Raw genomic sequence first — 25,000 nt, forward strand, 5'->3', positions numbered from 1 at the left:
TCTCCCGCTTTTCATCCTTTGCCGAACACCTTGTATCCAAGATTGCTGGGGCGGCATGGTGGCTCCATGGTTAGCACTACTGCCTCACACTGCCAAGGACCTGGGTTCAATTCCAGCCTCGGGCCACTGCCTGTCTGGAGTTCACACATTCTCCCTGTGCCTGCATGGGTTTCCTTCAGGTGCTCTGGTTTCCTCCCACAGTACAAAGATGTGCAGATTAGATGGACTGGCCATGTTAAATTGTCCATAGCATCCAGGGACATTAGATGGATTAGCCACGAGAAATGAGTTACAGGGATAGGGTAGCATGTTGGGTCTGGGTGGGATGCTCTTTGGAGGGTCCGTGTGGACTCGTTGGGCCGAATGGCCTGCTTCCACACTGTAGGGATTCTATGAATATTTAATACCCAGTCCTGTCCTTGTTTAAGCCAGGCCTCTGGTACAGCCATAACATCTGTTAACACAATCTGTGTCTGTAACTTATACATCTTATTTACCACATTATGTTTTAGCATACATGGACAATAATCCTTTCCTTTAAAAAAAATTTCTCCATTACTCTGAATCCACCTAATAACATACAATACATACAATTTCCTACTCTAGTGCTAACTGTCCCTCCCAATGTTCTGCACAATATTCTCTCTAATATTACCTCTTGATTCCCAAATCTCTGCCAAGTTAATTTAAACCCACTCCAACAGCCCCAGCAAATCACCCCACAAGTTAGACCCGACTTTGTTTATATGTGGTCTCCACAAGGTTCCATTTATCCCACAGCCAGCACCAACATCCAAAGAAACTAAAGGCCTTCCTTTGTGCACCCTCCTTCCAACCATGTATTAATCTGCTGTATCCTCCTATTTCTCTATTCAGTTGTGCATAGTAGCAGGAGTAATCAGTGATTAGTATTTTTGAATAGTATTTTTAAGGTCCTGCTTGCTAATTTCCTACCTGCCTCCTTAAAATCTGACTATACAACCATATGTTTCTTTCTATCTATATCGCTGATACCAACGTGGACCACAATTGCTGGCCATTCACCATACCCCATCAGGATGCTCAGTACCTGTAATCTTTGCACCAGGGGCACAACACACCATCCAGAACTCCTGTCAAAGCATCTTTACTCCCCAGACTACTGAATTACACATTATCATTAGTGTGCATTTTCTTCCTGCCCTGCTGTAACCATTGTGCCATGAACTCAGCTCCGGCTGCACTCCCAAGAAGAGCCATCATCTTTAACAGTATTCTGAATTGAAAACTCACTTGAGAAGGAGATGCACTCAGGGGACTCCTAGATTACCTGCATATGTCATAACTACACAGAGTCATAGTGTCATGGTGTCACCCATTTGCTCTTTCCCTGTATAGCTTAAGATTCACTAGATTTTTTAAATAAACATGCTGTCCATGAAGCTCTCGAGTTCAGATATATCAGCTGCTGCTCAAGCTCAAAAACACGGACTTTAACCTGCTCTTGCATATGACACTTTCTGTATAAATGATTATTCAGGTCATGGAAAACGTCCTAGAATTTCCACAGGAATAGCAAAGGATGTGCACTTAGTGGGCACACTCAGTTTGGTTTCTTATGTTTGCCTGCTGGTCTTTGGCCTTATGACAAAAATGCTTCAGTGATTTCCCAAATGAACATTTACCAAATTTTCATTTGCTGAGATTTTGCATGATTGATAAATTGGGGCCCCATTTAAAACTGTCTACAACATACTGGCCTTTATATTGAGCTTGCAGGTCACACGGTACTGCAGCTTTATTGGTTGGTCACACCAAAATTAAAGCTTTACTTTTGGACATTATAAACACTAGTTACCAAGCGAATAAAAACATCAGAAAGTTAGTTTTCATTACAAAAAACATGTTGCCTGATTCAACCGATTCATCGACAATGCAGATATGAAATATTTATATACAATTCTGAATAGTCGATGTCTGCATCATAAATATTGGTAGAACGTAGGAAGTAATAATGGTGTATAGGAAATACACACCACATGCAAGATTTGTAATTTTTAAAAAATATTTTGAAACTGAAAAATTTACTTTCTGTATAACAGATTGGTATATTTGTACACACAAAGCCACATCTTAAAAACACAGATTTTGGGGATCAGACTCTTCCAAAGAAACAGATAAAGTCCTCAAGTTTGAATTTTATTTTTGATGATCATTCAGTCACCAGGTTCCTCAATGGATGAATTTGGTTGGCTCTTGTCCAATGAATAGAGCATGCTGTTGTACTATTAAAAGCCAGAGGGTACAGACCTCATCCTGCAGAGGATGACTCATGTTTGGGGCTTTGGTGGTTGTGTGAAATAGTGGTAGGCCAGTCCCCTCCAAACAAATGGCACAGGAGAATCAGATGAAGAGGTTCGGGTAGCAATGGAGAACAGAATGAAACACAATGGAAAAGAAAATGAAATCAGCCTAGAAGTACTATTAATTTATTGTCTGCGTTGCTTTAAATATTTCTTTTAAGATTCTCAAAGTAATAAAAATTATACGTATCTGATCTACACTGCAAGGTTCAATAATTCTAAATGAAATAGACATCTCAGCCTTCAGATTACTTTTTAGTGGTATGCCACCACCAAAGAGCAGTCTCCTGTTTTCATATTAACAAACACAGTTTACAGCCTAATCAATCTAAATAAAGAATATATACTTCTTCTGTATCAATAATGCACCTCATTTAATAAGATGCATTAAAAAATGCTTTCACAGCACTCAAGTAAAATGCACTCCATTATAAAATCAGTAATTCAGCCCAAAGGCTATGAAGCAAAGTATTTTTCAGTTATCAAACTGTAATTAATGTTAGCTATGACTGCATGTCTACTTGCATATCCATCCAGGTAGAATTTATAATCTGAGCTACGTATAGCTTTAAAAGAACAGAGGTAAACGGCCTAGGTACAAGTAGGTAACTATAGTATAAAGCTATAAATCTAGAACTACTGATTCAGAACTACAGCACTGCATTGATATCCAGCAGCCGGACTTGGATCTAGCAACCCACTTTGACAATCACAAAAATAAATACTGGAACGTTATAACGATAGCAAACCAACATGAAAGGCAAAGCCACCCCGTAGCTAATACCTACAAGCATGACTATGCCAGCAAAACACAAGCATTTTTCATACAGAGACCGAGTGATAAATCAAGGAAACATTTACCAATCAAAACCAGAAATAAAAAGTATTTGTCTTTTGTATCAAGAAAATGTAGCTTTCGGTAAGATTAAAACTGAAGAACATCTTGCCAAAAAAAAATCAAGACATCTTCTTCTTCAATTTGTTTAGAAAAAATTCTGTTAAAAATTTAAATCTATGATCTCATAACTTGATTGTAGCAACAAAATTATTTGATTATTATGCTCATCTCTGTTGTGATTACAACGATTCCTATAATTTCTGAAGTACACCATGGCCACAGACCTACTTTTCAGAACAATGCATGAGGTTTTCAATTTTGCACAGGTTTTTATCAACTTGTCTTTTTTTGTTTCACCATAAAGACACCTGAAAATGATAGAGCTAATACCAGCCATAGCTGACAAAGTATGGAGCAGTCGAGTCTTGTCATTTTCAATACATTAATATTGACTCATTGCTAGCATCCACAGAAGTCAGGCTTCTTACCTTTATGTTAGGACATCAGTACCTTGGATAAAAAGAAAAGCCAAGATTCTGCTGAATAAAAAAACAGAACTAACCTGAGATTTTCAGTAGCTTCAGAAATATGGCCATCATCATCCTCCTCAGAATCTATGTACTTATCAGGATCAGGAAGGTCAGCAGGGTCAAACTCATCTTCACCATCACTCTGATCAAGGTAAGCAACAGCTTCCTCTTCAGGTTGCTAAAAAAACCAAAAAATAGGCTTACAATTATTTAATACAGAAACTTCAACATAGTCCATCATTCAAAACTTAAGGAAATATGTCACTTTCAGTTTTCCACCACAATAATAAGAGCTGTGATGTAATGTTGCGGTCTTATAGGACTTTGGTGAGGCCACTTTTACAATACTGCGTACGATTCTGGTCGCCTGTTATAGAAAGGATGTTGTTGGACTTGAGAGAGTGCAGAAAAGATGTGCAAGGATGTTGCTGGGAATCAGAAGGTTTGAGTTAGAAGGAGAGGCTGAAAAGGCTGGGACTATTTTCCTTCAGAGGCTATGGAGTGATCTTATAGAGGTTTATAAAATCATAAGGGGGTAGAGTGAATAGCCAAGGTCTTTTTCCCAGGGTGGAGGAGTCCAAAACTAGAGGACACAGGTTTATGGTGAGAGGGGAAAGATTTAAAATGACGTGAGGGGTAACCTTTTCATGCAGAGGATAGCGCATGTATGGAACGAGCTGTCAGAGGAAGTGGTGAAAGCAGGAATAATCACAACATTTAAGAGGCATCTGGATGGGTATATGAATAGGAAGGGTTTAGAGGGATACAGGCCAAATGCTGGCAAATGGGATTAGGTCAGATTAGGATGTCTGGCCGGCATGGGCAAGTTGGACCGAGGGATCTGTTTCCATGCCATATGACTCTATAACAACTTCCACCCATTCTCATTTCTAAAATGACACGCACTTTTCTCAAGAAGTCTCCTGGTGTGATTGGTAGTCATTATTCATGAATCCCACCACCAAAATATTCTGAGGGATCCATTTTCCCCAATATAATGTGGCACAGGTTAAGGGTACAATGATTGGGGGTGTACATAGGGAAGGCCCGTGTCCTTAAATCTCTTCACTCAAACAGCAGCTGATACTGCAAATAAAGAAAACAATACTATAGACCAAAGATAGTAGGAACTGCAGATGCTGGAGAATCTGAGACAACAAGGTGCAGAGCTGGATGAACACAGCAGGCCAAGCAGCATCATAGGAGCAGGAAGGCTGACGTTTCGGGCCGAGACCCTTCATCAGAAATGGGGGAGGGGAAGGGGGCTCTGAAATAAATAGGGAGAGAGGGGGAGGCGGATAGAAGATGGATGGAGGAGAAGATAGGTGGAGAGGAAACAGACAGGTCAAAGAGGCGGGGATGGAACCAGTAAAGGTGACTGTAGGTGGGGAGGTAGGGAGGAGATAGGTCAGTCCAGGGAGGACGGACAGGTCAAGGGGGCGGGATGAGGTTAATAGGTAGGAGATAGGTAGGTGGGAGGAGGGGATAGGTGGGAGGAAGAACAGGTTAGGGAGGCGGGGACGAGCTGGACTGGTTTTGGGATGCAGTAGGGGGAGGGGAGATTTTGAAGCTTGTGAAATCCACATTGATACCATTGGGCTGCAGGGTTCCCAAGCGGAATATGAGTTGCTGTTCCTGCAACCTTCGGGTGGCATCGTTGTGGCACTGCAGGAGGCCCAGGATGGACATGTGGTCTAAGGAATGGGAGGGGGAGTTGAAATGGTTCACGACTGGGAGGTGCAGTTGTTTATTGCGAACCGAGCGTAGGTGTTCTGCAAAGTGGTCCCCAAGCCTCCGCTTGGTTTCCCCAATGTAGAGGAGGCCACAACGGGTACAGTGGATGCAGTATACCACATTAGCAGATGTGCAGGTGAACATCTGCTTGATGTGGGAAGTCTTCTTGGGGCCTGGGATGGGGGTGAGGGAGGAGGTGTGGGGGCAGGTGTAGCACTTCCTGCGGTTGCAGGGAAAAGTGCCGGGTGTGGTGGAGCTGGAGGGGAGTGTGGAGCGGACAAGGGAGTCACGGAGAGAGTGGTCCCTCCGGAAAGCAGATAAGGGTGGGGAGGGAAAAATGTCTTTGGTGGTGGGGTCGGATTGCAGATGGCGGAAGTGTCGGAGGATGATGCGTTGGATCCGGAGGTTGGTGGGGTGGTTCGTGAGGACGAGGGGGATTCTTTTTTGGTTCTTATTGCGGGGACGGGGTGTGAGGGATGAGTTGCGGGAAATTCGGGAGACACGTTGGAGGGCGTTCTCGACCACTGAGGGGGGGGGAAGTTGCGGTCCTTGAAAAACGAGGACATCTGAGATGTACGGGAATAGAATGCCTCATCCTGGGAGCAGATGCGGCGGAGGCGAAGGAATTGGGAATAGGGGATGGCATTTTTGCAGGAAGGTGGGTGGGAGGAGGTGTATTCTAGGTAGCTGTAGGAGTCGGTGGGTTTGAAATGGATATCGGATATGCAAGCGCAGGAACTGCTACACCTGCACCTACTCCCTCACCCCCATCCCAGGCCCCAAGAAGACTTTCCACATCAAGCAGATGTTCACCTGCACATCTGCTAATGTGGTATACTGCATCCACTGTACCCGTTGTGGCCTCCTCTACATCGGGGAAACCAAGCGGAGGCTTGGGGACCACTTTGCAGAACACCTACGCTCGGTTCGCAATAAACAACTGCACCTCCCAGTCGTGAACCATTTCAACTCCCCCTCCCATTCCTCAGACGACATGTCCATCCTGGGCCTCCTGCAGTGCCACAACGATGCCATCCGAAGGTTGCAGGAACAGCAACTCATATTCCGCTTGGGAACCCTGCAGCCCAATGGTATCAATGTGGATTTCACAAGCTTCAAAATCTCCCCTCCCCCTACCGCATCCCAAAACCAGTCCAGCTCGTCCCCGCCTCCCTAACCTGTTCTTCCTCCCATCTATCCCCTCCTCCCACCTCAAGCCCCACCCCCATCTCCTACCTACTAACCTCATCCCGCCCCCTTGACCTGTCCGTCCTCCCTGGACTGACCTATCTCCTCCCTACCTCCCCACCTACAGTCACCTTTACTGGTTCCATCCCCGCCTCTTCGACCTGTTTGTTTCCTCTCCACCTATCTTCTCCTCTATCCATCTTCTATCCGCCTCCCCCTCTCTCCCTATTTATTTCTGATCCCCCTTCCCCTCTCCCATTTCTGATGAAGGGTCTAGGCCCAAAACGTTAGCCTTCAATACTATAGACCAATATCTGTTAACAAATTTTATCAGCTAGATGAAATAGAAAAACAGTGCATTTTGACAGCAGTTGCTACTAATGACTTTGTTTACTTTAACAACCTTATACAAGAGGAGTAGTGGATCTGCTGCATAAAAATAAAGAAATCTGCACTCATCCGAGGACTGCATTTTATGTTTAAGATTGAATGCTGGTAGATGAAGATAAAAATTCAGTTCAATTATGGATCATAATGGAAAGCACACAAGAAAGAAACTCACTGACTAGGACTGAAATTTACCAACACTTGATGTGATGTGAAACAGCAGCATTAAATATGCCACTGGTTCAAAGGAATTTGACCATTTGGGGCAATCAGCTTATATTTTATGTTGCAAATGGAACTTAAACTGATCATTATAGTGGAAGCACCAACTTCATTACACAAAAGCAAACTAATTAAGGCAAAGACATTACCTCTATGACTAGATTTCAAATTTGCTTGCTGTCCAGAGTCCAGGCTAAAAGTGTAGCCAAAAATAGTTATCTTCATATCCTCCCGTTTTACTGTCTTACCGGCTTAGGTTACAGTTCAGGGGATGTCTTGAATTGGATGAAAAATGTATATCCATCTCCCCCCTTTCTTCTCTAGCGGAATATTCTAACATGTGCTATGCTCCATAAGGAGTATAAAATCAATTACTTACAATGAATTAAAAGCTACTTCACTGTGAAGCAAAAATAAAATATAAACATGTCTCAGTTACTAAATGTTATAGGTCCCCCATGGAGGTGTAAGCATAGCATGGCAATAGTACAAGTACAACTTCCCTACCCACTCTGTCGCTTATAACTGACAGATTCGTAAGGAGAGGAAGGATCCTGCATACAGCACAGGTTCAAACCCCACCACTGCAGCTGACTGAATTTACTACTTAATTTCATTAAATTCTATCAACTAATAAACTGAAAATTGAAAACTGAAAACCAGTCTCAGCGTAAGTGACTACTACTTGTTGTAAAAGCCCATCTGGTTTATAATGTCCTTTAGGGAGGAAATCTGTCATTTTACTGGGTCTGGTTCACATGCCTCCAGGCCCAAAGCAATGTGGTTGACTCCGAACTGCCCTTTGAAACAATCAATCAGTTGTGCCTGCACCAAATGGACTTAAGTGGATCAAGAAGTAAGGCTCACCATCACCTTCGTATGGCAGAGGTTAATTTAAAGATTCACTGTCTTTATGCTGAAAATGTAAATTTACTCAATGCATGGAAAGCTATCTAATTGTTTAAAGAGTATTGAGACAGACAGTGTATTTCAACATTACCTAAATCTTACGAAATTCTACAAACATCAACATTTTTCGTGGAAGGACATATGGTTAGCTCCTCTTTGCATATTCTGAATTCAGGCCCAGTTTAGATCCTGGTTATGAACTAGTTCCATTTCCTGCTCGCGAATTGTATGAATCGTATTTTTATGCTGACTCCTCATTCCTTTTATATTCATTAATGATCCAGCACCATTTTGAGTGCTGAAATTGATATATTACTTACAGCAAACTGCTTATGCACATAACAGTTTTGCTGATCTCTTCCACTCTTCTACATTTGATGTTATTTTTTAATCATTGCTGGTTGTTTTCGATTTACCTCCAGAATGAAAGTATTTACCAGCTTACCATTTTCATGGTTTTCACAACTTTGAACATCTTTAACAAATCTCTCATCATTCTTCTCAATTCATTACTTTCTCACTTTCTGTAGCCTTTTGTTGTAACCCAGATATCTTTTCTCATGATTATAGAATTCCTCTTCGAACATGGAGCGCAAATCAGTACACAATACATTATAAGTTAACATACTTTCAATACTTTGCCTGGTCTCCCTATGTTACATGAAGGTCAAAATCTCACATGCTTTCCTAATTGTCTGTTTTGCTTGTCCATTCACTTTTCATCTTGTAAGGATTTTTTCCACTTTGTGGAGAAACAAAACAATTAAGTACATGGACTCGTGGATTAGTTACAGTACAGATGGTGGCTAGCTGGCCCATTGTGTCCATTTGATTCTTTGCAAGAGCAACACTGCAAGTCTTACTCCTTCATAACAAAAAATAGAAATTTCTGGAGAAACTCAGCAGGTCTGGCAGCATATGAAGACAGAAAGCAGAGTTAACATTTCAAGTCCAGTGACCCTTCTTCAGAACAGACCAATCTCCTCTTATTTAGTGTGGCAATCTCAAAAACAATGAACAAACCAAAAAACTAGCAAACATTTCCACCTTCACCAGCAGAATCTGCTGCTACATGTAACAATAATCTTTTGGAAGGCCCTTTCTTCCACTCTTGTTCCCCAGTCACATACCTGGTATATAGCACTCCCAAACTTCTTCCCATTCAGTGCATGAAAAATGGACCAGACAATGAGAAGTTGCATGCAACGGTCTCTTCAGTTCATTAATTAGCAATTTCAAAATGGCAGGCCAGCTTCCAATTCTTCACCCTTGAAGGTTTAACTTTAAAATTCTCTGACAAGCCGCTCCCCTCATAGACTGCCTCAAAGATTTCTCATGTCCATGTAATTGAACGCCTTCCCCCGTGACTACATTCTAACAATTTGCTCAGAGGCACAATCCCAGCACTTCCACAGGCAGCTAACCTCACTGAGTTAACACTCAGAGTTTCAATATTTCTCAGCTGCCCTTCGCGCATATTGCTCATGAACTTCTTTCATCCACACCCTCAGTGACTCTGAACTATCAATAACTCCCAGGACTACTTCTTAGCCCTCACTTAATTTTCCCTCACAGCACTGGAACTCAAGCCTCAACTGCAAACACTCGTGCTGCTTAGCCACTTCTGCTTCAACACTCTCCCAGCTTCTAGCTGCACCTGCAACCAATTTCTCCCAGCAAACAGGCACTCAGATAAACTAAAACCACAGAACCTTCTTAATCTTCACCTATCTTCATGACATCATGGCCTGCTCTGAGCCAATGGATTTTACAGCCTTTCAGAAGTCATTGGGTGCTAATTTAGCTTTAACTCCTAAAATAAACAATTTCTCTGAGCTTCCAATACTGTAGGCAGTGCAGACACCGTGCTTGTAGCTAAGTAAGCCACTTAGAGCTCCATTTCTTCTATTCTGGTTCTACTGAAAAGAGTAACTTTCAGACATGACATTTGTTGTAGGTGTTCTAGAAATAAATGAACTCCAGCATTTTAATCACCCTATCTTCCTAACACAACCTCTTGAAACAACATTACCTCAACCTTTTACATGTACCAGACTTCAAGGTGCTCTAATTGCATTTATCCCATTTTCTACGAATAAACTTTAAATTCTATAATTAAAGGTTTATATAGTAAAACATATGAACAATAACATAGATATTCACAACAGACCATAAAATCCAACCTAATGTATGACAGGTTATTTAGGTCATGAACATATTTTGAAATTTCGACATACATGAAAGCTATGGCCCAGTATGTAGGAACAATGACTTCCTCAAAATACATCCACTTGAATCTTCCAACAGTTCTGAAATATCTAGTTTAAATAAAATGTGGACAGTAGTGCTTTGTAGGCAGCACATACTTCAATAGTAAAATCAATCCTCAAGTATAAATAAACCTGACAAGATAGCAAAAAATCCTTTGAAAAGACTGAATTAAAATGTCAAAGTATCTGGGATTTTGGCGTTCAAAATTCTAAGGCACTGTAGTTCGCAAGGTCAAAAGTTTATTTTAAAATACAACATTGCTCACTGGCAGATTTTAACTCTGACAAAAATAGAACTGTTGCCTGTCAGGCATTATATATTTCATGTGTAGTTTTGAAAGACCTGGGCCAGGGTCTAAAATAAAGTACCGTACTGAAAATGAAATGGGGCTTGGAGGTGGTTGAACTATATTATCAGTCTAGAAAGGTGGTCAAGAGTTAATCAAGCTAAAAAGATACCTTTGATAGCAAAGGAGTTTATTAAGTAGTACTTCAGTAATAAGGAACATTTCTTGCTGCTGTGCCTTGTGTTGCTAGCCTACTTATCTCTCCACCTGATAAGGTGAGAAGACTTAAATTTTCTCTCCCATTTTCAGAGAAATTCAACAAGTGATGATCTAGAATCCACTACCTCAAAGAACGGTGAAAGCATCAAGAGTAATCACTTAAACAGGAAATGGATAAACACAGGAAAAGGAGAAAATTGCACAGCTGTGAGGAGAACACAGGTGAGTGGGGATTAATTAGATAGCTCTTCCAAAGAGACAGCACAGATAAAAGTGGATGAATGGCCTTTCTTGTGAACTTCATGATTTATGAAATTGGTTGAAAGTCAAACAGGAAAAATATCTATATTCTACAGATATTCTAGTACTTCTCCAGTGTATCATTTTAGAATGCTAATGAACTCTTTTACTAACATGCATGGTGCATGTCCAAAAATGTCCCACATAATGCTAGGCACACCATAGAGTCTTTTAAAAAGTCACCATAATTCAGTGTAGTATAAATTGATTTTATTGGATAGCATCTTGCTTATCTGGAAAAAGTTTTAGCCTGGACAAACTGGACTGGTATTATGAATATTTTATGGCCTCCAAATGGAATGCACATCCCTTGTCTTCTCCACTAAATAATTTAATTGGGGTTAAAAGCGTTAAAAGACAACTCAGTATAGCAAAAATAACAAATGCAGTTCATAGCAGACAACATCTAACGAAAACAGTCTTCAAATTATTTACAAGACGTTGACAAAACTCAGATTGCAATATCCACAGAAATGAAGGGGCTCTTATAGTGTAGTGGTAGAGTCCTTACCCCTTAGCCAGGAGAGCCAGGTTTCAAGTCCTACCTGCTCCAGGGAGGTATCATAACATCGCTGAAAAGGTTAGTTAAAAATATCTAGAGATGATGTAATTTAGATACAATATTCTCAAATATGACTATCCATCAATCACTTGCACTGATAACTTTTCTCTGACATAAAAGTAAAGCTAACATTTTAGACTTGGTACGTGTCAGGCCATTTGTGGCCTATCCTTCACCCAAATGAGTTAAATAAACATCACGCTTACGTAAGTGCCTAAGCAACTTACCATAAGAGAAATACACCAAACACTACAAAATCAAATGTTTTTCTTTGCAGGACTGACTAGTCCCTCAAGGGACACAGATCATAAGACAATATGATTCAGAACAGTTTTTTTTTGTGAGGAGCACCAAGATTTGGTGATCCTCAAGATCAAAAAAATTCAGTTGGGGCAAACCAAGAGCACTCACCACTGGCCTTGAAGGAAGCCAGTAACTCCATCAAGCCACAATTAATTGTAGCACAGCATGACGATGATTTGATAGTGGATTTGCAATGAAGGTATCAAACTGCCAGATTGGAGAATTCCCTCAGACAGCCAATCAGGATCGAAAAGCACTAATACACTGAGGCCGTGCTATACTCCACAACTCAGTGGTCCATCCCGAAACCCAAAATTTTCATTTAAATTTATCCTTGCAGTCAGTATTGCCACATATGTAGGGGGCACATATTTAAGGTGAGAGGAGAGAGATTTCATAAAGATGAGGGGCAAATTTTTTTTACACAGGGTGATTTGAGTGTGGAATGAACTTCCTGAGGAAGTGGTGAATGTGTGTACAATTACAACATTTAAAAAACATTTTGATAAGTACATGATAGAAAAGGCTTGGAGGGACACGAGCCAGGAGCAGGCAGTAGGGACTAGTTTAGTTTGGGATTATGTTTGGAATGGACTGGTTGGGCTGAAGGGTCTGTATCTGTACTGTATGACTGTATGTCTCTATGTATTTAGTAGATAAAAGGATCTAGTCAAGAGACTCCTAGTTCAAGACACATATAAGTCAATTCCAATTGCTGCTTTCCAGGTGAGGTGGATTGGGAAACTAATTTTATCAACAAGGAGTCTTGGGTTGCAATGCCCTCTCAGCTCAAAATACTGCCCATGAGTTCAAATACTTATCTAAGATAATATGAAGGTAACATATAACTAAAATTAAAATTAAAGAATCTAGTACTTAATAATGAAGACATTTAAAAACATCCCACAAATATAATTCTTTACATCAAGTCACTTGTTCAGTAGTATTTAGATCTACTCACATTGTCTTACTAACCCAATGATAGCTCACCGAGTAAGACTGAGCTTTTTAATGGGGTTTCTGATAGTGATATGAAAGTGGAAAAAGGAAACATCTCACCAAATCAACTGATTTTACTGTAAGGAGCAGGAAGGCTGATGTTTCATTTTTTCTGAAGAAGGGTCTAGGCCCGAAATGTCAGCCTTCCTGCTCAGCCTGCTGTGTTCATCCAGCTCTACACCTTGTTATCTCAGATTCTCCAGCATTTGCAGTTCCTACTATCTCTGATTTTACTGTAAGCTGATTTGGGACGGAGATTCCACAGCGCAGACAGTGGCAAAGCAGTGAATAAGTCATCGCACCCTCAGAATTTCCATTTAATCTGAAGCTACTGTCAGATTCAGAAGAATACCAGTGAACACGGAGAGTTTGTCATCAAAAAGAACCTACAAGCTCCAGTCCATTGCCTCAATATTCGTTTTGCAGTTTTGTTTAATAACAAAATTTTTGTTTGACAATATTTGTTGCATCAGATTTGTTCCTAAAAAACTAAAAAATTAAAATTAAAAAATTAAATTTAAAAAATTATTCACAAAAAAACACTAAAAGGTCTAAGTTTTAAAAAATCCATCATGTTCCATTTGCTTAGTTCACTGCTGTAGAATATCTTCATGACATTTCTGAGACTGTATGTTGACAACATTGACCAGGAAGAAAACTGTAGAAATGCAAATGTCACTACACATTACAATCAGTCATTCTTACAATATCGGGAAATCCCAATTGTACATCAATGTTCAATCACATAGAAAATCAGACGGCAGGAATGGACTGAGATCAGATACTATGAAAGTAGCTCCGAGCCAATTTGAGGGGATGGAGAATCCACAGCTAGGGCTAGAGGTTCCTGTATACAGTCAGAGAGGCCAAGCTGAGATTAAATCAATAAGTTACTAAACACACAGAGCAATAGTTATCATTATGTTCAAATCATTCCAATGGTATTGTTGTATAATTATTATGTTGCACTTTTCTACTTTGAAAAGATCCAACCAAATCTAACTGTCCATTGCTTGCATTAGTTAAAAGCCTGACTCCAGTGTCAGTTCTTATTCAAAATGGCTACCTCCTCCTCAATAGTGGTGTTCAGCTACCTAACTGGGTAACCTCTTCAAATGAATACAAGTATTTTAGCAGAAATTATGAGTATAGGGATCGAAAGGTCTATTTTCCTTTCATCAAGATGTTAGTTCAGAAAGCCCATTTTAAAAAGAAAATCTTTCAACCCTGCTGTTCTGAAAAACGTAAAACACAAAAGCACAATTTAAAATTACTCATAAGCATAAAATACATTTCATGGAGAAAGCTGAAGATGAAACATAGCATTTCACTCAGCTAATTACTAGCGCATAAAATATTATGCTTTAGAATTCACCTAATTCCAAAGGTTAAATAAACTATGACAGTGTTTTAAAATTATTTGATCAAAGATATACTGGGAAAGAAACCACATCGTCTAAAATGTTTTGTAGCTCTATTTTAATGCAATCTTAGTCATGAAACATTAACACCAAAAACTAATCTCTACACATGAATCTGCTGTTCTGTGATGGAATTCACGCAGCTGGAGGTGGCTGCAGGCATTAAGACTAATTCTTTTCTATGGCTGTAGAATATTCTATTATAATTGAAGATGGCCAATTTGTCATCAAGTTTCCAGGAGTGCATTTGTATTATGATATTTTGTCCCACAACACAAGATGATGAACTGAATCAATTTAAGAAATTCATCAAACTGAAGCAGTTTACTTTCCTGATAGCCAATCAGATGGCCTGAAAGACAAGGGTCTCTACTACTGCTGGAGTGAGGCAGGTTGAATAATTCATATTTGGCAATGATGTCAATTATACAAAACATTTCGACTGACAGTTAAATACATTTCACAAAATAAAGACAATTCATGATGTATGAAGAAAATACAATTTGGCAGAGGCCAGTCCATAATTTAGGAAAGGGGATAATCGTAGATCACTAGAGTTCTCCTAGGTACACCTCCCAGTCTGAATAGTCACAAATGAAATTTTGAAAGGGGGAAAATATTCTTCAGTGTAATGGAGGAGAGAACAGCACTGTGCCATTTTTTCCCAATGAGGCATTATGTCTATCTATTCCTCCCCAGATGGACATTATCATTTTGTATGCCCTTGCTTTTTAAGCACCCACTATGCCCTCCACCCGGTCACCAATGCGCAACCACACACCTTGATTTAATCTGTACATTTCTCAATCATGCCTCCCATATTCAAGTCAAAACCATTACTAAATACCACAAACAGTAAAGGACCCAAAAGTGAGCCCTAGGAAACACCACATGAAAAAGCTTTCCACTCACAAAGACGTACCCTTTGTTTCCTCTTACCATGTCAATTTTGGATCTAACTCATCACATTCCCCCATATCCCACAGACTTCAATTTTTTAATCACCATTCTGCCATGTGGGACCTTGTCAAATGCCTTACTAAATTGTATGATACAATTCATCCAGCCCTAGTTATTTATCCAGCTTCAAGGAGGTCAGTATCTCTTCAGTACTTCCCTTCTCATGATGCTTATTTTACCTTTCACACTCCTGTAACCAGAATATCTACATCATCCCTCTCCTTTGAGAAGACAGAAAAAAAACTCATCAAGAATCCTGTCCACATCTTCTGCAACTACACACAAGCTGCTGTGTACATCTTGAGAGGCCCAAATGTTTCCTTAGTCAAATAAAATCAAAATACTGTGCATGCTGGAATGTTCTTTCTTTCCTTAGTTATCCTGTTGCTCTTAATGTACTGCTACAAAAAACCCTTTGGATTTTCTATAATTTTAATGGAAAATTTGTATCCTCTTTTTACTTTTCTAATTTTGTTTTTCACTTCATCCCTGACTTCTACACTAAGTTTCCTGAAGTATTATTTCTTCGGAGATTGTCATAAGCCTACTTTTCTGTGTTATATTACTCTGTGCGTTTCTGGATAACCGGGGCTCTAGATTTAGCAATACCTCCCTTTTCTCTTTGTGGGAACACATCTACAATGAGTCCCAATTCCGTTCTCCGACTGCTTTAACACTGACATTCCTTCAAGTAGCTGTAAGCAGTCCACTTTACCAGCTTTGTAAAGTTTATCTTCCTTCGGTTTAGATATTTCACACCCATTATTTTGCTTTTTCCAATATGATGCTAAATCTAGTTGCATTATGTCACTATCTCCAGCTCTATTTTGGCTACAAGTCCAGTTTTCTGAGACTAAATCTACAATTGTGCTCTCTCTCACTGGGCATATTATATGCTGGTTATAAAAGTTCTATCAAATGCAGTTGAAGAATTTTGTGCCCACAATGCCTTTCATGACATTTGTAACCCAGGTGATGATTGGATAGATGAAGCCCCAAACTATTATTGCCCTAATGTTGACTCAAATTTGTCTGCAAATTTGCTCCTCTTAATTCACACTATTATGATGTTTGTAGTATACTCTTAACAGTGTATTTTCTGATTTTGAGTTCAACCCATATGGCCTCATTTGTCACTTCATTAATATCATCAATCCTTACAGTTGTGTTTGATCCTTTAAGCAATAATGCCACACACCAACTTTTTAATCCATCACTATCCTGGTGGAGAACTCTATACCCAGGGATGATGAGCTGCCGTCCTTGCCTCTTTCTAAAAGAAGTTTCTGATATAGCGATTATATCTTGCTACCACATGTACATCTGTTCCCTCAGCTCATCAGTTTTATTTGCTAAACTCCCTGTGTTTACATATATTCCTTTTAATGCTGTCAATTTTGTGTTGTATATTTTTAAACCTCTGCCTCCTTGATCTTTTAAAGTCACTCGCTATGTTTCTGCCTTCTGTTCCCTGCTCCGAGAATACCCACAGGTTCCCATACCTTTGATAATCTAGTTTCAACCCTTCTCATCTGCACAAACAGATCTCCCTGCAAGAATATTTATCCTGGTCTTGTTCACATGAAGAACACCGAGGTTGTAAAGTTCCCACCTTCCCAGACCCAATGGTCCAGAAATCTGCTGCCCATCCTCCTACATCAGCTTTCCCACGATGTACTCACACTCGTTCAATTCCCCTCCGGAGGTAAACTGATTAGAGGATCAGATGAACACAACTTTTTGACTTACGTCACGAGACATTTTTATATCCAATTCAACAGGGAGAGAGGGCCTCAGATTTATACAGCTTGATACATTATAGAAAGGTTTTGATGAAGCAACACTAAATTATACATTTAAATTATTGCATGGGTTTGAATACACAATTCCTGACTTCAGTTAACTTGCACTGAGGCAGTAATATTGAAAATAAATGTTAATAAACTCCAATCTTGAAAATATTTAATATTGTGTAACTTCAGTGGTACTTTACTGGGAATAACATTTTCTATCCAAGATGAGATGTCCCATGTGACCAACGATCTGCAAGTCAAATACTGGCCTGCTCAGTCATTAGGACTATCAGCAGTAACTCTCAACCTTGAGCAAACGTCATCCTCAAAGTGAGGAACAGCTGCAATGACACTGTAGGTTCACTAGGGCAACACAAGGGCAAGGAACTATAGCTGAATTCAAATTGAAGTCACTTTCACTGAGACAAACAAGGCTAAGAAGTTATTTTTTAGAAGTAGTTTTAAAACTTATTGAGGATTTTCAAAGTATGAAGAGGGAAAAACATTTTTTGTTGGCTTATCCAATGGTATTAAGGGGTCATCAAATTAAAATTGTTGTTAAGGGAAGAGAAAAGTTGTAGGACTGAGTTATTTTTCAGTAATTAATCAATTTGACTTGATTAAGTAAGGGAGGAAATAAATTGTATTTTATTTAATTATGGCTGGTTGTTAAACAACTTCTATACGTAGGAAATCAATACGATTAGGTCAAAAGTAAGGTTATGGTCTTGTTGCTGCTTTTTGGCTCAAGCTAATATAAACAGGCTAAATATGTGAGAATAATTTAGCTGGACATAGCATTTACTCAAAGATAAAATGACAACTTAATTTTGAGTGGACTTACATGTGTTAGTTTATATGATTTTTTTGTGCTTTAATTTGTTTTAGGCACCAAATTTAATTGAGGTGTCACATATGATTCTTGCAGTTAAAGGATAATTGTAGAATTGGAGACTTCTTAGATGTATTATTTGGGATGACAGTTGGTCACAAGATCACGACATTAAATACTGTAAGCAGATGTACAAATGGCCTTACTGGTGCCATCTAATCTTGATAATGATCTACAAACTGTTCTAAAAGGCATGATTTTATGAAGTAATTGACATGTGTGAGAAAGAATGAATGAGAAGACAATAGGAAGTAATGTAATTAAGATGATCATTACTTTTAATGGAACTGATCAGGAATTGTTCATGCAGTAATAATCCCATTAGTGTTTGGGATGTGTTCGATCATGCACAGAAGGCAGTGACTAGTAAGGGTTCAATGCACAATAGGGAAGATTGAAGGTAGGGCAATCTTGGTCAACAGATTAGAACAAGAAATATGATGCAGGAGGCGGCCTTTTGGCCCATTACATCTGCATCAGTTCTCCAAATGAACATTATGACTTAGTGCCATTTTCCAGCCTCTTTGCCCCATAACCCTGAAAACTATTTCTATATAAATAATCATCTAACACCCTCTTGAATGTTTCAATTAAACTTGCCTCCACCACGCTTACAAGCAGTGCATCCGAGGCCACAACTCCTTGCTCAGGAAATGCTGTTTTCTCATATTACATTCGTTTCTCCCGGAAATTGCGCCATATCTGTGCTCCCTCATTCTCAACCCCATTTATGAAAGGGAGCAGCCTCTCCCTGTCTGCCCAGATCCCTAATGATTTTGAACACTTCCATCAGATCTGCTTCTTACTTACCCTACTTATCCAATCTATCTTCAAAACTGAAGTTTCTCACCCCTCACAAACCTGCTCTGTATGCTCACCAATGTGTTTGCATCCTTGCTCAGTATCCAGAAAAGTACACCAGTTCATTATTACCTGTTTGCTCCTGTACTCCATGCCCCTATTCATGAAGCCTAGGATGCTGTAAGCATTATTAATTGCTCACTCCGCCCATCTTGCTACTTTTAGTGACTTATGCATGTTTTTTTCTATTCATTCATACGATGTGGGCATCACTAGCCAGGCCACCATCTATTGCTCATCCCTATTTGTCCAGAGTCAACCACATACTGCAAGCCTGGAGTCATATGCAGACCACATTGGGTAAGGATGGCAGATGTTCTTCCCTAAAGAACATTAGTGAACCAGATGGGTACTTTAAGACAATTAGTGGTCTCCACTAGTCTTAGCTTTTTGTTCCAGATTCTTTTACTGAATTCCAATTTCACCATTTACCATGGTGGGATTTAAGGCCAAGTCCCAGGAGCACTTATCTGGGACTCACGGTTACTAGCCTTGTGGCACTCCCACTGGACCACTGTCTCCTCCATGTATCCATGTTTCTCTGCTCAACCACAACCTTAAGGGTAAACACTCTATTTAATACTGTATTGTCATGCTCTTTCGACCAAAATGTATTGTCTCACATTTCTCCCATTGAATTTCATTTCCCATCTGTCCGCCCATTCCAACAACTTGTCAATATCATATTGTAGCTTTACATTGTCTTCCCCAAAGTTTACAATGCTCTCAAGTTCTGTATCATGCACAAACTTGGAAACTTCCCTCACACACCAAGATTATTAAAAATCAGGAGAAGCAAGGATCCCAAAACCAATTGCTGAGGAAATCCAATGCAAACCTTCCTCCACTGGTAAAAATATTTATTAACAATTACCCTTGTTTCCTATTATTCAGCCAAAGTTGTAGCCATGGTGTTACTGTTCCATTCATTCCATGAGACATAACTCCCAAGTACGTCATGTGGCATTTCAGCAAAAGAATTTTAGAAGTCTATGCGCACCGCATCATCAACATTATCCTCATCAACTCTGTTCTATCTTCAAAACATTCCACCAAGTTAATTAAACATAATTTTCCCTTACTTCCTAATAAATCCAACCTTTTTCCATGCGACTACTAACTCTATTCTGAATATATGTTTCTCAAAGCTTTCCCCAACACTGAAGTTAAAATGTAATTGTTGGGCTTATCCTTGCAACCCTTTTTTGAAAAAAGGGTGTAAAAACAGAAGAATTGTCTTGGAAATTACTAGCATCTACTTTTAGTAAACATACATGAATAGCTCCACATAACTGTCTTAAATCATTCTCCAGATAACTATTTGAAATAATTGCTGTTCTGAAGATTGGCACGTTGTGAGACAACTCTCTGAATTAAAATAGATTAGTGAAGAGCAACACAGTGTTCACTTAACCTGTGGCAGATCGTGCCTGTGCTAATTAGATTTCAAGGTAATTAACTTGGACAGCAAGTCTAGACATTTTAGCACCTTGATAAAGTGCAGTAAACAATTAAGCAAGTGTAGTTTTAACCATTATTTGTCCAACGTTTATCTGTACATTGATGCAAACAGTAACATATTTGGTGTAGTTACTGACTCACAATATTCAGGGAATAAAATTAGTTGTGATATGACAGCTAGGTTCTCAAACCTAATAATCATAATCATAATTCATAATCAAAGTTTCTACCTCAAAATCCAAAAGGGGTCACCTTTACAGTTCACTCAGATAAGGGCAACAATACTTTTAACTCATTTTTCTATTCTCTGAACTTCCAAGAGCTGATAAAGGAGTTTAGACAAGGTGCTTTCAAATCTTTATGCTATCACAAGACTCCAAACCCAATTCACACTCTGACCACTCCCAGACAGACTGACTGCTTCCTCCACAAGGTCCCAGTTACCATTCAAAATATGCCATGTGCTTGAGCATAAAGTATTTCCCAGGCTTGCTGGAACCAATTTTCAGGTACTGATTCGTTAATAACCAACTTCTGCAATCCATTTGAACATAATGCTCTTCAACTGTGACGACAGAACCTTTTTATCAGGAAGCAACCTACAAATAATTTCCAGTCCTGGCCTTGAGAATAAACAAAAGCCTATTTGGTCTTCTTTCCTTTTAGCACAAGCTGTCACAGAGTCCAAAAGTCATCTTCAGCCACCAATTCCCAGCTCCAAACCAAAATGGATAAAAGAGTAAATTAAACAATGAAAAATCACCAAGGACTCTAACAAGTTCATTGTTTAATTTATTTCTAAATTGCTTAAACTCTAGCCTTTCAAATCAGACACTTAATATTCATATCCGAAACACATTTAAAAATAACTTGCACCTAGAGCTGTTAATAACCAGCTCTGCCTTTTCTTCAAAATCTCAGACAGTGAAAATGGTTTGTGACTATAGCAACAGCTCCAACCATTAACATCTCAGTTCACCACATGCCCCATCATATCAAAACATATTCTTGACAGCAACACCTCTCAGTTATGACAGTTCACATTTTAGAGGAAAATCGTGCAAATGCATTATTACTTTTTAATTTTAAATGGGAAATTTTATATTAACCATTTTGCACTTCAAATGATTATTATTTAAAATTGGTTATATTGAATTGTGCAATACCATTGTGTTTCTCTTTTGTGTCATTTGTAGAAAACAGCAACACAATAATATTGCTTCTATCTTTTACCAGGATTCCAAATTAACATTTATCATTCTACTGACTAAACATCTCTTGCATTCTGAAAGATTAATGTCCAGATGGACAATTACTAACTGGTAGTAAATCGCTGCTATCAAGATTCACTGACACTGCAAATTCTGAATAACTGCAACGGTCCTTCACTCCTGCAAATTAAGGGTCAGGAATTTGCCTTTTCTTCCACACGATGGATAAGCATTTCAGTTGAGTGCCTCATTATCTGATTTTTAAAGGTGGTAGATACCTCACATATAATGCAATTCACAGTCCTATAAAGGCAACAATACAGGCATTTTAAGAAAAACATCAAGTACTGGTGAAATATGATTTTACTTTGCCTTGACAATCCACTAATGGAAAGTAGCTGATTAATTAAAGGTTCGCATTTCAACAGGGGAATAACCCAGAGCAGTATTAAAGCTCCTGACATGATTGGCTATATGGTCAAGATAGTTAATCTTGAAAACATTTCGATAATGTGTTAAGCAAGCAATGCAAGCGAAAATTTTATAATTGAACGAATTCACTTCAGGAGCATTACACCAAATGCGTTCAATCACAGCTTTTAGAAAGTGACAAAAAAAATCTGCATTTCCTTATTAATTCACAGTTTTATAAATCATAACCCCTTGTGACAACGTTTCCAGCATGAACAAGGGCGTCCTTCTGACAGAAACCGCACCACTTTTGTAATTATGTTTACTCAAAAGAGTTTCCTATTTAACACAATGAAATGAAAAAGAACTAGTGACAGATGTTTTTGTTTGAAAGGAAAGAAGTTTCATAAAAGAGTTAACCATTGGGTTTCCTATTTAATAAGAAAGCAAGATGTGTGAAGTATTTCCTGCCCAAAGGTCTCAAACAAAGTGTAAGAAAGAAATAGATGTATGGCAGAATTGAAAAAAATTTGCACAATTCTAAATAAGACTTGTCATTTTAGATCTCAGTTCTTCCAAAGCTGAACCAAAACACTGATTATAGGATGATCCCATCTGTGTACCAGGGCCAATCCTTTCATTTCAGCTGACTGGCACTTTACACCAGCAAGGAGTGACCAAAGAACTAGCTGCCCTTGGAAAATTTCCACAGCACATATCTCTAGTGAATACTGAAAAAAACCGAAAGGCAACACTATTAGTAGATAAAGTATTTAGAGCAAAAATTCCAGTGACTTCATCAAGTCATCATAAATCAGGCAGGGCTGAACTTGTGCCCACTGCTCTGCTCCTGCCATGATTTCTGTGGTGGTGGTGTGCACCTGTACCAAATGGGGCACAAGAAGGCAGACACCTAACCCAGGAAATGGAAACTTGGAGCAGCAGCCCGATTGCAACACTTTTCTACAGAAAGTTGAAAAAAAAATCCAGCATTCTGTGGCAGGTCTACATCTCCAGATCCTAAACAGCCAAACTGCATGGTACCTGATCACCAAGTCTGCCAGGAGAATGAAGTAACTTCCAACCTTCTATCTTCAAACATGTCACTTTACGTCAAACTTTACTCCGAAAAAAACTCTCCCTTCCCTCCTCCTCTGAATCCAAAGCATATATCAAAAGATGCTAATTACAGAAACTCCGAACCACAATTAGGCAGATGGCAAACTGTATAAGCAATATAAGTAACCATTAAAATAGGGCAAGATAGTTGCACAAGCTTCTAATTGTGACATGGAGACACATACTAGGCAGCAGCTCTACTGGAGGTGCAAAGTTTTATAAACAACTTCTTGATTTCCTTGCCACAATCATGCAAACCACCAAACTCTGGAGAGCATTTTCTACAAGAACGTACAAATTAGGAGGAGAGGTAGCCCATTTGCCCCCTTGAAACTGCTGCACTAATCAATACGATCATGCCGATCTGATTGTAATTGCATGTCCACATTCCTACCATCCCGATAACCTTTCATCCGATTATTTACCAAAATTAGATCCACCTTTTGTCTTAAACATTTTCAAAGGCTTTGCTTCCACTGCTTTTTGAAAAAAGTTTCAAATACGTTCAACCCTTCAGAAAAAAAGTTCACCTATATTCCTCTCTTAAATGGACAACTTTTATTTTTAAACAAAGATGCCCTAGTTATAGATTCTCACGTAAGAGGAAATATCTTCTCCACATTCATCCTGTTCAGCCTCCAATGCATGGACTTCCTCCTTAAATAAGGAGACAAATTTTGTATGAGTGCAGCTCCAAAAACATCCAAGAAACGTGATACCATCCAGTACAAAGCAGTCTACTTGATTGGCACCACATCCCTAAACATTCACTCCCTCTACCACGAGACTCATTAGCAGCAGTGCCTACCCTCTATAAGAAGCACTACAGAAATTCACCAAGATTCCTAAGAAAATTGGAACCCCACTATCTAGCACTACAAGAGCAGTAGCAGATTAATGGGAACATCACTACCTGCAAGTTTTTCTCCAAACGACTCACCATTGTGACATAGAAAAATATCACCATTTCTTCAGTGTCACTGGATTAAAATCCTGGAACTATGGCCAGAATTAACCTAATCCACTCCCTCCAATGCTCTCTAACAGCATATGGGTTGTACTATGCTAAATGGTCTCCAAATGACACAAAAAGGCAGCTCACTAACAACTTCTCAAGGGCAACTGCAAATAAGGTGTAAATGCTGAATGAATGAAAAGAAACTCCATATGGTGTCACACCATTGCCTTTTATAACTCGAGTATAATGCACCTACTTTTTATTTGATTCCCCTTGCAATAAACATTAACATTCTCTTAGCTTTTCTAATTTTACCTGTTGTATCTGCATACTAACCTTTTGAGATGTGTGTGGTAGGACACCCAGATCCCTCAGTATTTCAGATCATAGCAAATATGCTTTAAATTCTTCCTGCCAAAATGGACAATTTCACATTTACCCACATTATATTCCATTTGCCAGATCTTTGCTCACTCACTTAACCTATCTATATTCCTTTTCAGCCTCCTTATGCATTCTTCACAACTAACTTCGCTACCTATCCTCGTGTTATCAGCAAATTTAGTGACCATGCCTTTGCTACCTTCACCCAAGTAATTTATATAATTATATAACTGCATCTACCTCAATATGACAAAATAGGAGACAGGTTCATTTCTCAGGTCATTGTCTTATCAATCTGAGTCAACTTGTATTGCCTAAAACTTATTCCAAGCTTAACACTTAACTGTCAGACAGTACTAACTGGTGCATCTTCCATGGTATCACCTCTACTAATCAGAGTCTACTTACCAATCAATCAGAACTCTCCTTTCATACATTA

The 25,000-nt window shown here is 39.2% G+C and overlaps 1 protein-coding gene across 1 annotated transcript in view; it reads right to left on the reverse strand.

The window, feature by feature from the left end:
- The window catches only part of LOC109915242 (protein O-glucosyltransferase 3-like), a 135,759-nt gene that overhangs the window by 16,655 nt on the left and 94,104 nt on the right, over positions 1-25,000 (reverse strand). The window contains exon 5 of the mRNA XM_048597942.1: positions 3,743-3,888. Within this exon, the coding sequence (XP_048453899.1) occupies positions 3,743-3,888 (146 nt within the window). The remainder of the gene's footprint in view (positions 1-3,742; positions 3,889-25,000) is intronic.

This window comes from Rhincodon typus, chromosome 6 (assembly GCF_021869965.1).
Source record: "Rhincodon typus isolate 14 chromosome 6, sRhiTyp1.1, whole genome shotgun sequence".
In the NCBI taxonomy this organism is placed as follows: Eukaryota; Metazoa; Chordata; class Chondrichthyes; order Orectolobiformes; family Rhincodontidae; genus Rhincodon; species Rhincodon typus.